At 41.3% G+C, this 15,915-nt stretch overlaps 1 protein-coding gene across 2 annotated transcripts; it reads left to right on the plus strand.

Annotated features, from left to right (window-relative positions):
- The first annotated feature begins 3,256 nt into the window (after nucleotides 1-3,256).
- LOC143118794 (uncharacterized) lies at nucleotides 3,257-13,946 on the plus strand. Of its 2 annotated transcripts, none has more exons than XM_076279901.1 (3): nucleotides 3,257-3,396; nucleotides 9,576-9,619; nucleotides 9,732-13,946. In XM_076279901.1, the coding sequence occupies exons 1-3, from the start codon at nucleotides 3,343-3,345 to the stop codon at nucleotides 13,171-13,173; spliced, it is 3,540 nt and encodes a 1,179-aa protein (XP_076136016.1). In that variant the 5' UTR covers nucleotides 3,257-3,342; the 3' UTR covers nucleotides 13,174-13,946. The 2 variants fall into 2 exon arrangements, with proteins under 2 accessions (XP_076136016.1, XP_076136017.1); XM_076279902.1 differs by having other exon boundaries at nucleotides 3,355-3,396; nucleotides 9,737-13,946.
- The last annotated feature ends 1,969 nt before the right edge of the window (nucleotides 13,947-15,915 follow it).

Raw genomic sequence — 15,915 nt, forward strand, 5'->3', positions numbered from 1 at the left:
GAATTGTGACTAGTGATATGTAACATACAGTAGATTTAAGTAGTTTATCCAACATTTCTTCCTTCCTTGGCAATTTGTAACATCTCAACATACAAATACCAATCTTAGACTGATTCTTAAAGCTGATAGCTTATCTCACCAAGTTAATAGTGATGTTACTTTTTGTAAAGTGTGTTTTGTGGGAGAATGAACGCTTAAGCCTTGTGCACGCTTAAGCCAGTTTATTTATTTCCGTTGGAGCGTTGTAACCACATCTTCTGTTAGGCCTATATTCTGTTCCTTACATGTTCACTCCGACACTGAGGACCAGATGTACGTACATTTGCGAACGTAGCGTTGTCAGCAACATGGCTAATCGGCAGAAAGCAAACACTGTGATACCTACGTTTACGTGGTATTTTTCAAACCTTACAGTTCATCGTGTAATCAGCGCCATTCTCCGCCCCCTACCGCAATTTGTGAACGTCCACAACTGAACGACATACTTCAATCACAAGCCCAGTTGAATGAAGTGAACTGATGACAACATTAAAAAGAATAAAATGTTTAGCGATCATGTAATAATACATACATGATAAGATGTCAACAAGCAGGGAGATAATGAAGAGCAGTAGTTCTATTCAAACTACTTGTGCACGTACGGTATGAAAGATTGGTCAAATCTAGCAAGTAAGAAAGTTTAAGTGAATGACGTGAAAATGAAAGACATTCAAAAGGCCAAAAGTTAAAGTTTCTTTTGAGTACAAAGACGCAAAACTGGGGCCTATTGCACAAAACTAGGATAAGGGATTAAGCCGGGATATCTTGGTTATCCTGGCTCAATTTATCTGTGATCCAGTTGCACAAAAGCTGGAGGGGGCAGCAGGATATGTTATGGTATAAATTACCATGGCGATTTATTCTGTGGAGCTAGTCTGCTCCAGACCAGACTAAATTCCAGGATCTATTTAATCTCATCCCTTATATCAGTCAGCAGTCACCACAAACGGAAACCAATAGTTATTCCACTGCCCACTGCACATTGTTATCACATATACCTAGACCCAGTGTCATTATTGAAACACTAGACATTAATTATGACTGCCAAGCAAGCGCAGTGCAAGTATTTTTGTGTCAATTCTGAGGACTCTGAAAGACCGAGCTGGACAAAACTTGGTGGGCATGTAGCCCCACAAGGACGACACGTAACCATTGATTTTCGTTTTGATCCGTCAAAAATTAAAAACATCTGACGTCGACCAAACAACCATTTGATGAGCATTTTGCTCCACCACCTTAGCTGCAAGCATGTCTTGGAATATCAAAAATGTATGAGGTTAAGGTCAGTGCCCTCCACATCAGCAGGTAACACGGGGAAAGCAAAAGAAAAGAAGAGCCAAATGTAATTTCAAGACGTGTTTGCTAGAGGCTACTACAGAAAATGCAAACGGTGGATCAAACTCTATATTAATATAAATTGTCTCTTCACTAAATCATACTTGTTTTATATTTCCTTTTTAGATTTACTTGAATACTGTGTAATGTAGCTGGACTTGGACTTGAAGAAAAAGTATAGTTATTGCAAGTTGCAATTTCTGGAAGTTCTGATTCCTCACTTCATTAGAATCATCTTCTTTGAATACAGCATCATTTTCTGGGGCCATACAAACCTGTATTATTACTAGTGTGGAATTATTCTACAATATTCATTCATCATTGCAGTAAAATAGACCAACCTAAGTCTACTGCAGTAATCCCTCTATCAACCTGTAGAAAATGCTGTGAACACCTGATTATGCATGAAAAAAATACCGTCATATACCGTGAATTTTGAAAAATACCATGATATACATTTTTGGTCATACCGCCTAGCACTAACACACACACACACACACCATTACCCCCACATACACACTCACAAGCAAACACCCACACAGAGAGAGAGAAGCACACATATATAAAAACAGACACACTATGCACACACTCATTTATATGCACAAGTTGCAAGAGTAGGGGCTGGAGTAGGAGATGGAGACAAATTGACAAGTGTAATTTATTTTTGCGGAGAGAATGTGCAGGACTGAGCGGCGGTCATATTTTATACCGCTTTACGATACTGTACATCTAGCTACATTAACAATAGCGACGGCCATAACACACATGGCTCCACTGAAATAATGTTCAACATGCACTTAGTTCTTTAAGCGCTTCTTATGCGTTATGGTTTGTATAATATTGTTTTATTTCTAGGCTGTCGATTAATTTGACATTATTGTTTATTATTGATATTCTCCTTAATGTAGTCTTACCATGTTATTGTTTTTATATTATTGATTGAATGGACATTATTATTTATTATTGCTTTTTCCCCCCTCATTTTCATTGCTTATTTTATTAGGCTATTGATTGAATTGACATTGTTATTATTGCTATTCTCCTTATTATAGTTTGACCAACACTCTAATCTGTTCCCTGTTAAATTTTAATTATATTGTTTTAGTATTTGTATGTTGCTTTGACAAAGGCGTCTGCCAAATCCCATGACCATAACCAAATCAATAAGCTGGCTTGAGAGCCTTCCATGCATAAGTCCGTTTGTGACATGGATGTGATGAAAGTCTCACCCAGTTAGAGAAGTGAATTTCAACAACAGTGGCATGTAAGCTTTAGCCAAGTCACCTGGAGATGAGGAGGACAGCACAGAAGGAAAGTATGTTGCTTAACAAGAACAATGCTATGCCTTCCGGGGATTGTGGCCTACTTCTACTTACCACAAAACTTCAGTCATTAACATAACAATGTTTCTGCTGTACAAAGCTGACGATACACAAGACAACGTTCTGAGCAACTTTGCTGGTTGTGTTCCAAAGTATTGATGGTCTGGCACATTCCCTATTGAGCCACAATGTTTTTTTTTGTTTTTTTTTATGGGTTATTATTCATCAATAGGCAAATGTTCATAGTCAACCAACTAGAACAGGTGGAGTTATATGGTTGACCAGTAACATTGCTCAAAAAGTGCCTCATATGTCATCATCCATTTACCTGCTGGCCAGAATTGTTCTTTCCCACAAAAACTGTCAGAGTACCCATACTGTATGTCATCGCTATGTGGCTGCCGGTAAGTAAAAGAGGCGTACCAGGAACTGCAAGATAATCTAGGCATGTCGGGCATGGCGAGAATGAAATGACTGGTTTTCAAACCACTGCTGATGTCTGGTATGCGTCTGACACCGCATGTCTGCAGAATATTTATATTGATTCATCCCTATGTGAGCACGCAACTTTGCCGCACATTGGAGGCATGGCCTAAAGTCTTGGCCACACCCACGGTTTAAACCACTTTGTCAAAAAATATATCTTATGACACCTTTAGTTAGTTCTTTATGCCAATGGCTCTCCACACAATACATTGAGGTGAGTGTATTTTTCTTTTTAGAAACTTCCCGCTCATAATCGTGTGGTAGAGTTCTCTGTTGTGTGAATCTAGCAGAAAAACAAAATAGTACAAACGGTTTCTAAATGTGCATGGTCAAACTGTTTGATCATTTGGAGAACTTGTATTATCTCAGTTAAGGTATATAAGACCTCTCTTCCAAAATGTGCCAGAGTGATGTGTGTATCTCTTTGCTGTGTTCAATGTTGATAGTTATATATGTGTTTGTGTGTGGGTGTGCTTGCTTGTGTGTGTGTGTGTGTGTGTGTGCAGAGGCGTATCAAGCTTTTTAAAAGTGTGGGGGTTGTGGGATAGGAAGTTTCTCCCCCGAACATTTTTTGAAATTCTGATTGCTATACACCATTTTAATGCAGTGTGTGTAAGTAAGTGTGTAACTTTCTGAATTTATGTGCGAAAACCAAGGTAAAGACAAGCATTTTGAGAATTTTCTTTGACATACGGTAGCTTCCTCTTGTGGATAGCACCCTCCCATCCCCAGTGTTATGCATTGTTAAAATGTAATGTGGTGCACAGAGTGCACAGCACATCCTGGTGTCCGCATGCAGTATGACTGAAATCACACCAACAGATATTACTGACACAAATATGTCTTTCTATTTAGAAGCCACATAAATTAATTGATCACTATTTCTACATCATAAATTTATCTCCTGGATTAAACAGGAATATACATACATCAGATATTATAAATGATTCAGCAGTTAGATTCAGTCAGACTATTTTTTTAACTTCTGATTGGATGAAGGGGACTCTATGAGTCATCAAGAGTGGCAATGTCCCAGGACATCCCCACTCAGACTTTTAACTGTAATCACTTTGCATATTGCACTGAATTATCCATTCATTCAAAGCGAGAGAGCAGTGATTTCATAACATCACATTTGAGTGAGAAAATTGAGAATACGCTAAATAAGAGTAGGTGAAAGTTGAATTTGAAGGTGCAATCAGCAGACGCTTTTGTCCAAGACAACGTAGGCCTATGCTATATTTTAACCAAGGCCCAAACGAAACACACCAGAGCGGTAGCTCATCCCTCCCGTCAGTAGCCTATTCCCAGAGAAATTCCATGCACTTGGAATTTGGTGTTACGTTGCTTGATAATGGGAAATGTCAAGGCCAGATTAGAACAAGTATACTGGGCGGAGGTTGAACAAACAAATATCCAAATAAACAATAGAATTTTAACTAAATTAGTTGGTAATGGAACTGTTCTATAAAAGCAATATGACTCGAGTGGGAGTAGGCTTGGATAGGCCTATCACCACGTGGCAATATCCTTTACCAACCCCACTCCCATCCATACAGAAATTACAGGTTTCTGGCAAAACAGTTACCACAGATTTGCGGTAAGGTCATATTTTCACATGCAAATTAGGTTTCTGTCAAACAGTTGCGGTTAACTTATGGCATTATAGCAGCAAATTTGCAGCAATGTCATATACAGATTAGGTTTGTCACCAGAAGTTCACTGGAAGTTTGCCATTATTGGCTAAGTATGGTGGCAAATCACTAGGGAACACATTTGCCTATAGTGGCAACTACTGGCCAGAACTTCGCTGGAAGTTTGCCTATAGTGGCCAACATTGGCAAACTTCTGGCAATATATTCTAGTGAACTCATTTGTTTCCCACAAATCACCCACAAGTTTGCTGCAAATCTGGCACAAACATTTAATGTTTGAAAGGGACTTTATAACATCAGAGAATATCCAAGATTTTTCTTGGATATTCACTTTACTTGACAGTATTGACATACTGTAAGGGCTTCTACATACTCGACGCACCCGACCGGTAGAGCGACAACGTGACGTCAAAATGATTTTGCTGGCACGCCAGGATTTAAGCCAGGTATCCCGAGGTAGCGCACCACTCATTAGGCTTGTTTGAGATCGACTGAGTCTGACTTGGTCTGGCTCTGGTCTGGATCTTCAGAGGCTAGCCGGGAGGAGCTACAACAGAGGGCAGCTCATCCCGGACAGACAGGCTACAGTCTGCCTGACGTGACTCGCGGGAGATATCGCAAAATTTTGTTTCCAATAAATACAGCAGAACTTTCATTCTTACTCATTAAAATGACCATGATGACTGACTAAATAAATTTGTATGATGTAGTTTAAATAAACCACTGTTGTCATACAGTTAACAGGCCTGCATTGTAGCACATAAATTCAATATCAAGTGTTTTCCCTATATGTGTGTCTATCTATTTAGCCAACAGCAGAAAATAACAGAATATCCAAACGTTTTCAGTAGCCTAGCCTACCATTGTTGCAGAAATCACATATAAGGTATCCCTTCGATTTCTGTTCATTTTCGCATATTCCAACATAAGGAAGCAGCATGACTCCCGTCAAAATCGTCATGAGGAGATTCCCCCCAAATGGCCCTATCACATCTTTGAACTGACGTCATGAGGGCGTGTTTTAGCTCGTGCAGATCGTGGAAGGCAACTGCAAGATCTGTCTGCAGGATAAGAATCCCGCGATATTTTAAGGTCATGTGACATGGTGTCACGGTGGTAAGTCCCTCCCCCGCTGACAGAAGTCGGACAGGATTTCTAACCACTAAGCATTGCATCCATCCCAGTATGCATTGTGTTCAACCCAGCATGCATCACATCAAGTCAGATCTGCACAGATCTGCCTGAAGTCGCACAAGCCTATTTTTTTCAGACGAGCGCGATAAAGCGGAAACAGGAAGATGGACTAGTTCGAGGGCAAGCGAGAGTTGCAGTGTTTTGTTACAGTCGTGAATTTTTAATAGTTTGCTGGATAAGTTAACAAAGTTACCAGCAAAAGTTGCAACACATGGAATTAAGAGGAAAGAATAGAAACAATTTATTTTCAAACAAAGGATATATATTAAGCAGTGGCACAAAAACTGGGTATGCGCTATATGCAGCGCATAGGGTCAGCACCGTGGGGGCGCCAAAGCGATGGTAAAATAATAATAATAATAATAATAATAATTATAATAATATTTTTGGTATATTCTATATGTAGCTACTGTTGTACGTTTCTAAATAATTTCCTCAATGTTAAATAACATTTTAGAGGTCTAACAGGCTAGATTAGGCGCCCTATCTTAGATTCCATCATAGAATTTTAGATAGATTCTAACATTCCATCATATAATTTTGACATAGAAAAGGGAGTGAGGGCGCCGTGAGCGCTGAGTGAGCAGGTACGAGAAGTGAGTTTTCGTATATGGAAAAAGATGGATACAGCAAAAAAAGCGGGGGCGGTGGATAGTAATTGAAGTGAAGTAATTCAGTGGAAATTCATGGATTCCAGTTTCTTCCAGTAGCAGCAACTGGAATCCATACATTTCCACAGAATTATTTTTGGAATCTGATCCCTTATCATACCTGTTCATTCTTACTCGTCGCTTGACTTATCTTGACTTAAATTCAAGATGGCTGCAAACGCTAAACTTCGTGAAGATACTGTCTGTATTTAAATCGTCTTGTAAGTAAACTACAGTGCTTTTTCAAAGTTCTCAATGTCTCGTTTTAAATGTCAGGGCCCTCAGAAGTCTACCAATGAAGTGTGGAGATACATTGAGCCTCGTAAATGGTGTAAAACAGTGATTTATTTGCATGGCTAGCCCGATGCCGAAGCACCACCATTGAAAAAGCTGTTGGTAGCATCGGCTAACTAGCGCCAGATTTTGGAGTGCAGGTAGGGTTGCCAACCGTCCCGAATTGTGCGGGACATCCCGTGTTTTGGGTGATTTTGATTTGTCCCGTCAGGGACAGCACCACTCCCGATTTTCAATCAGAGCTCATCGGCCTTGTTAACTTGTCAATAGTAGGCTACTGTAAACGCACCTGGAACAAAGTGTCCAGTGCCGCCGCTACCACGCGCATCTCGCAATGTGCGCACGGCACCAAGGGACAGAAGGGGCACCACAATTTAGCCAGAGAAGCTTTACTGCAAACTGCTTTTCACTCTTCTTAGAGAACGATTACAATGTCAAAATGCAGCAACAGCATCTTACATAAGGATGATACTTTTTGGGTCCTCGCAGTCTCTCTATTATGCAGCAGATCTAACTTGAACGTTATGCTACTCGTTTTAATTGGGAACGAGAGGGAGAGAGGGTGGAAGTTTCCAGCTGGCTTGTGATTGTTGGTAATTGATTTCACCTTTTTAATATAAGAAACTTTTAAAATGAAATCATGAGAACAACAAAAACAACGCGAGGAGATTGCGGAATTATCTGGTTCACACTATGCTACTGACCATTTACAAAATGTGAGGGCACTTTGACATAGGCTGCACGCACTGTGATTTGGACTGATAGAATATGATGAGTGGTCAATTGCCTTTGTGTAATGGAATTGGTGAGTCTTGAAGTCTTGAATAATCCGTTTCCCTTAACTAAGCATTTACATGAAGCACATGATAGGCTATGCCAATTGAAACACTTTCCACTCAGATAGCTAGGTGGCTACCAGGTTCATAATTCACTTTTAATTGCAAACAGAAAATATCTAGCTAGCATCATTACATGCTTCTATTTCCACAGGAATGAAGGTTGTTTACACCAACTTAATATACTTATCATTATGCTATAGGCCTAAATGTGGCACAAACAATGTTAGAGTTTGTGGAATGACCATAGGCTATATTTGAATGGAGCTGGCAAAATATTATGAATACCGAGACAATGCTCTTAAAGTGACAGTACACCATTTGTATTTTTTTTTTGAGGGGGGGGGGGTCCCGCATTTGAAGTGAAGTGTCCCTCATTTGGGGTTGAGGAAGTTGGCAACCCTAAGTGCAGGGGACAAGCCGAGATGGGCTATAAGACATACATTCACACTCGGTATCATGTTTCAATACACTTTAGGTCAATATCACACCAGAATTCTCCTTTAAGGCCTGAACAAAATCTCTTTCCACTTCAGGAAATTACACAAACTCAGTCAGCTGCTAGCTAGCTAGCCAGCTAACTAAACTGTTTAAATTATTCAAATTTCCCTCGGGATGACTAAAGTATCTATCTATATATCCTTCTATCTATCTATCTATCTACCTGTGCACACACCTTGGAAACTAGATGATAATGATGATGGTAGTTGTGAATAGTAGCAACCAAAGTCTGAAGTAGCCTACCATCACAGATACTAGCTACTAGTATTTCTTACTGCAGCTTCTTCTGCTGTGTAACGTAGTTAGCGTTAATCTTTTTACAACAGCGACACCTCTGTTCAGGAGAATATTGCAACTAGTGTCGTGACCACCACGTGCCAGTATGGTTACGGCGCTTCTGTGACGTCACATTGTCGCGCTACCGCTCGGGTGCGTCGAGTTTTTTTTTTTTTTTTTTTTTGTCATGTCTTGATGTCATGGGCACGCTGGCGACTACGCCGCTCCATCCGGCATCTTTTGTCTTGTTATGTGTCTTGTTTGTGGAGCGCTTTGGGTTGCACTCTGTGCATGTTTAAATGCGCTTTAAAAATAAAACCGACTTGACTTGACTTGAGTATGTGGGACGTTTAAGAGTGACATGACACTGTGATGAACAAATGACACATGAACCCTAATCCTAATCCTAACCTCTAACTTTAACCCTAATTCTAACCCTAACTCTAACCTAAACCCTAAACATAACCCTAATCCTACCCCTAACTTGTTATGACAAAAAACCAAATGACACTTAATAACAGAAGTGTGATGTCATAAACCTTTATAACTTGTTTATGACACGTTCATGATAGTGTCATGTTACTCTTATGTCAATACTGTCAAGTAAAGTGTAACCAATTTTAAAGTGTAACCAAGGGCACCCATGTCAAATTGCTTAAATGTCCTTCACAGAGTGATGCATATTATTCAGATTAATATTATTATAGAATGTGCAATATTATAAGATACACACTTGCAGTGAAATGGTGGTCTTAGCTAAGTGTAGGAACATTTCAACCACAGACTGTCAAACAAATAACCTTTGCCTACGGTGATCCTTTTGGTTTTTGTAGTAAAAGAGAAATGTCCAAGTTACTATGTAATCATCAACTTGACTAACTTGACTAACAACAAGATTAACGATCCAGTCATAAGAGACAGTGATTCAATTTAATAACATTTTAATGTTAGTCAGCTGTATTATTCATTGGTATTTTTCAATAACAGAAAGCACATCATCTGACTGTGACGTCTATAGCTGAGTCTTTGAGGTGAGTCATTAATGTTAATGAAAAATATCACACAATATTCCTACACCACAGTAAAATGAAATGTCCCCTTTTTGTTCATTATTTTTGCTTGTATTTTATTTGTCTTGACCAGCATAGCCATGACAGAGACAACTATTTTAATGGATGAAAAGGGTGTATTATTCATCCCCTTGAATGCCCTCACAGAATTGTCTGTTGATGAGCCACCACAAGATTCTGAGCAGTCAATTAAAACCGATACAGGTTTACAAAGCACACCTGAAAATAAAACAGACAATGCAGCAACTTTGGTAGAAAAGGCACTTGCACGTCATCACAGTTCAAATAATCAATCAGATTCAAAAGCACACTCTGAAAACAGCCAAGCTCAAGTGCAACCAGTATCCAGAGTCATTAAAGGTGAGGGAGCAACACTTACCCAGCAAGAAGGAGGAGGTGTAACACCTACCCATCAAGAAGGAGGAGTTCCAGCATCTACCCATCAAGAAAGAGGAGGACCAGCATCTACCCATCAAGATGGAGGAGGACCAGCATCTTCCAAACAGGAACAAGGAGGTGGACCAGCATCTACCCATCAAGATGGAGGAGGACCAGCACTTACCCATCAAGAAGGAGGAGGGCTAGCACCTACCCAACAGGAACAAGGAGGAGCAACACCTACCCAGCAAGAAGGAGGAGGTCCAGCACTTACCCATCAAGAAGGAGGAGGACCAGCACCTACCCATCAAGATGGAGGAGGACCAGCACCTACCCATCAAGATGGAGGTGGACCAGCATCTACCCATCAAGATGGAGGAGGACCAGCACCTACCCATCAAGAAGGAGGAGGACCAGCACCTACCCATCAAGATGGAGGAGGACCAGCACCTACCCATCAAGAAGGAGGTGGACCAGCATCTACCCATCAAGATGGAGGAGGACCAGCACCTACCCATCAAGAAGGAGGAGGGCTAGCACCTACCCAACAGGAACAAGGAGGAGCATCACCTACCCTGCAAGAAGGAGGAGGTCCAGCACTTACCCATCAAGAAGGAGGAGGACCAGCACCTACCCATCAAGATGGAGGAGGACCAGCATCTACCTATCAAGATGGAGGAGGACCAGCACCTACCTATCAAGAAGGAGGAGGACTAGCACCTACCCAACAGGAACAAGGAGGAGCAACACCTACCCAGCAAGAAGGTGGAGGAGCAACACCTACCCAGCAGGAAGAGGAGAAGCATATGCCCAGCAATTTGCTCACACTATCCAATCAGGGTAAATCTGAATATGAATACCACAATTGTTCCCAAGATGCTGCTGTTACTGAGCCAAATGGTTCAGATGATTGCTTTAAAAATGTCACAAATGTAACAGATGTCAATGCAAGTAATGATAATCCTCCTGGGGTGAGTTCATCAGAAAGCAAGTCCACAAATTATTCAGAACACATCGGCAACAAGCAAAGGGATGAGACCACCATGGTGACAGAAGAGACACGAATACCAAAGTCACCCACTATATCCAACTCAGAGGAAATGAACCCTGAGAAGGAAATGGCTTATCTAACTCTCCTTGAAAATACACAAGGCCAGTCTCAGCAAATGTCTAATGTCACTCAGCATAATGTGCTCAAAACACCAAACAGCTCTCAGAACAAGTCTACAATGATCCTCCAAAAGAGAACAAGTACAGACAATCTCCGAGCAGAAAGTTTGGGTGAACATAGCACAGTGGGTGAACCTGAATTCAATTCAGAGCATTCTAACAGGATGGATCAGTTGTACCCTCTGAGAAAGATGAAAAAGGATGAAGACAATGAAGAACACACAGCTGAAAGATCCATTCAAAAGTCCAAAGAAACAGTCACTGCAACATCTGAGAGAAAGAGGGATGAGACTACGGTAGAGAATACTGTCCACCATCAACTGCCTCCAATGGAAAGCAGCAAAGAGAACAAACCACCAGGAGAACATAAGGATGTCCCTTTACAGTCTACGCAAATGAAAAGGGACGCTGCACAACTCTACCCTGAAGAGTCACTTGTTAACGAGGATGCTCATCCCAAACAGCTGACTACAGAACATGGAATTCCTGAGGATATAACAACTCCACCAACAAGCACTATGTCCATCAAATCTCAGCCAAAGTCACTTGAAAAGAAGATGTCTGTCACAAGACAACTTACCGAGACACACATTGGAAAGACATTGGGAAATTCCAATAAAGATGTAGTAAACCCCAATACGGCAGTTGTAAGTAAAGAGCCACAAAACCACGACAATACAGAGGTTTCCACTAAAACTCAACCTTACCAGGGCATAAACACCGCAGTGAATGATCCACAGAAAACATTTCCCAGAAACGCTCCACTAGAAAAGGGGCAAAATACCCAACCAATGGAGCCGCCAACCTATTCAGAGCGTCCAGAGTTTCAAGAGCATTTGTACATGGAAGCTGACGACATACAACTGCTGGAGGATTCCAACGTGAGGCACCAGGTGGGCCGTCTCGACCATGTCTCTTTGAATATTGCCGTGACGGGCATGACAGGTGCAGGGAAGTCGACCTTCATCAATGCGATCAGGGGGATTAATAATGATGACAAGGATGCGGCCCCGACCGGGGTGACAGAGACTTCCATGGTTGTGTGTCCATACCCTCATCCCTCAATGCCTAATGTAAACCTATGGGACCTGCCAGGAACAGGGAGTCCCAAGTTCAAGGCAAAGAAATATCTGAAAGATGTCAAATTTGAAATGTATGACTTTTTCATCATCATTTCCTCTGAGAGGTTCAAAGAGAACGATATGATGCTTGCCAGAGAGATACTGACTAAAAAAAAGAAGTTCTATTTCCTGCGCTCAAAAATAGACAACGAGGTTCGTGCTGAACAATACAAGAAGAACTTTGATGAAGAGAAATTGCTTGACCAAATCAGACAAGACTGTATAAACCATTTGAAGAAAATCGTTCAACCCATAGTGTTCTTGATATCCTCCTTTGATTTAAACAAATATGATTTCCCATTGCTGGTGGAAACTCTGTCAAGGGATCTTCCTGAACACAAGAAAAAAGCTCTGATATTGTCCTTGCCAATCTATTCCACTGAGGCGCTGGAGAGCAAAATCAAAGTGTTCGAGGGCACGGCCCTCTCTGCCGCCAAGGCAGCAGCCACCATCTCCATCGCACCAATTCCCGGCCTGGCAATGGCCTGCGACGCTGGGATCCTGCTCGCCTTCTTCACCAAGTGCTACTACGCTTTCGGCTTGGACGACAAGTCCCTGGACAAGCTCTCTGAGAGAGTGAACAACCACTCTCTGAAGAAAGTGCGGGAGTCCCGACCTTTGGTCATGGCCGTGCGGAAGAGGGAGCTAAGCAACAGGGAGCTCTCTGCACTGAGCAGTAGACGGGCAGCCCTCGAGTTCGCCTACAGCCTGGTGCCCGTCTGGGGAAGCAGGAGGGCGGCCAGCATGTCCCGCTCCGCCACCCTGGGCCTCCTGACCGATGGGCTGAAGGAGCTGGCAGACACTGCCAGAGAGGTGCTGAAGACAGCCAGAATTGATCACATCTAATCAGAAAGCTGAAAATGGAGGGTGGAAATACTAGCTATTAGCTATAATGATATCTCAGAAAGTTATTTTGGGCATCTTCAAATATGGTTTGTGTTTATGTGTTTTTATAGAGACAGCTTCATACAGTTACTGTTGTTTCAATGTTATTCTGTTATGTTAGGTCAGTGGTCCCCAAACTACGGTCCACGGGCCGGATATGGCCCGCCACCTCATTTTGGGTGGCCCCCCAAAACATGTCTGTGGTATATAGCATCTGGCCCGCACGGGAGTACGACATCGTCAAACTATAACCTCCGTAATTTCCCCCATTCATTCTCTATGGCGAGTCTTAACAATACACATGTAATACTCTTTTTGTCCACTGGTGGTTGTTTTGGCGCTGTTTCGCGTTTGCCATCGAAAACAGAATGAACCTACCTGCAAACAATGTAAGAGGCCTATGCTGACTGCATCAGTGCTCAAAGTATTCTAAAAGTTTATCAATTAATTGTTAATAACTAACTTCTATTCAAGTCATATTTCTGGGACTTTCTGGGATAATTATTTCTATTTTCTATTTACTGTTCAAATGTTCATACAAATTCACAAAGTTCTCATCAGGTGAGTGAAAGTTAGAATGGTGGTCATTTCAGATGTTTTTGCCAGCACTTCATAAAACTCTCATAGTTTGAGAACTTTAAATTATTTGTAGGATATTGCTTGTTCACAACTTGAGCTGTGTATGCAAAGACACAGAGTTCACACATTTTAAATAAAATATACTTGGGACTCTTTTTATTAGTATTATTTCATTTGAGCTACATTTTACATGGCATGATGGCAATATAAACACAGCTAACAATGCATTACAACAGTCTACCTTAGTTGAATATTCCATTACATTTAATCATTGGCTACTGCAATATTGCAATAGCCAATGATTTAATGTAATGGAATATTCAACTAAGGTAGACTGTTGTTGTTCACAGCACTGATATTTATGGTTACTGATATACTTCAAAACTCTGGCCCTCTCTTAGAGCCAGGCATAGTGAGCTGGCCCTCGGAAGAAAAGGTTTGGGGACCACTGTGTTAGGTTAATATGCTGTTATGACCAAACTGTCCCCCCAATATACGGACATAGAAAAAGAAATTAGGAAAAAATGCTATACAACAGGAAACCAACAAGCACCACAATCTGAAATAGTTATTGGCAAATGTAATTAAATGTAGTTGTCCTGGTGGTTCTGCGTTTATCGTTATTGGCGTGCGCTTCAAAGTGTACCAGTACAATTTACCGCGGTTAAGTTCTGTAGGAAGATCCTACTGGAAATTTGTTCTCTGCATTGTACCCATCCGGGGGGTAGTGTACACACATACACGCACTTAGAGCAGTGAGTTTAGTAGGAGCACACCCACACACTCAGAGCAGGGGGCAGCTCTTAATTCAGCGTCCAGGGAGCAGTTGGAGGTTAAATGCCTTGCTCAAGGGATGTGGGAGAGCACTGTTCAATCACTCCCCCCACCCACATTTTTCCTACCAGTCAGGGATTGAACCCACCCTTCGGTCACAGGTCCGATTCCCTAACCAGTAGGCCATGGTAGGCCAGTCAAAAATATCGCAAAAGGCTCAGGGGACCCTGAATCCCAAGCCTTTGTGTGAAGTTGCTTCTTCTCCATCCTTCTCTTCTCTTTCCACAAAACTCGCCAGAAGTCATCATTTAAGGGGTTATTTTTTACAAATCTTCTGGGGGAGCATGCCCCCGGACCCCTTTATTTTAACTGGGAGGGCCTTTTTGCATCTATGCCCAGGGGTTCATAATCCATCCATGCCTATGTCTGTCAAAACTTTGGGATGCCCTAATTGACTCACTTAACTAATGACTTGTTTGGGATTTTTAACAATATTTTGGCATGGTGGGAAATGTATCCCCCCCCCCCCACCCCCTACAATACATATTTTGATGTTTGTGTATGTATATAGTTGGTTAGTATTGTATACTCTTTTGATCCCGTGAGGGAAATTTGGTCTCTGCATTTATCCCAATCCGTGAATTAGTGAAACACACTCAGTACACAGTGAACACACATTGAGGTGAAGCACACACTAATCCCGCGCAGTGAGCTGCCTGCAACAACAGCGGCGCTCGGGGAGCAGTGAGGGGTAAGGTGCCTTGCTAAAGGGCACTTCAGCCGTGCCTACTGGTCGGGCTTTGAACCGGCAACCTTCCAGTTACAAGTCCGAAGTGCTAACCTAGGCCACGGCTGCCCCAATAAAATGAAATGAAATGAAATAATCATATTGCTTATGTTGTGTTTACAATGCTGTGTTGTGTATTATTACTATGTTGTGTATTATTATTATTGTTTGACAGCCCTAATAAGTATAGTAATAGTATGATACATACTAAAATACCATTGAAAAATACTGAAAAGATAAAATATTTATATAAACAAAACTACACTATATTAATAATTATTTTCTTCACTGTTCATGTGTGGAAGGGTTAATGCACTGATTAAGGTGAAATGGTCATTTTTAAATATTGATATAATCTTCATACAAACTGTATTCAACGTTTGTGTCCTTCATATTGGACATATGGAATGTGGAAATATAAAATAGAGAGACTCTTTTAATGACCCAATTCCATTGTAGATAAGTTATGTAAATAAACATAAATAAAAATCAGTCGTTTTTTCAACTGCAACTGTGTACTGTATACAATGTTTGAAAAAGAGGGGAGAACCAAGGATGAAAGA

Source organism: Alosa pseudoharengus, unplaced genomic scaffold (genome assembly GCF_046254945.1).
Source record: "Alosa pseudoharengus isolate Yale_2024_CS ecotype anadromous, Long Island Sound unplaced genomic scaffold, YU_APseudo_1.1 YU_APseudo_1.1_scf_12, whole genome shotgun sequence".
Lineage (NCBI taxonomy): Eukaryota > Metazoa > Chordata > Actinopteri > Clupeiformes > Clupeidae > Alosa > Alosa pseudoharengus.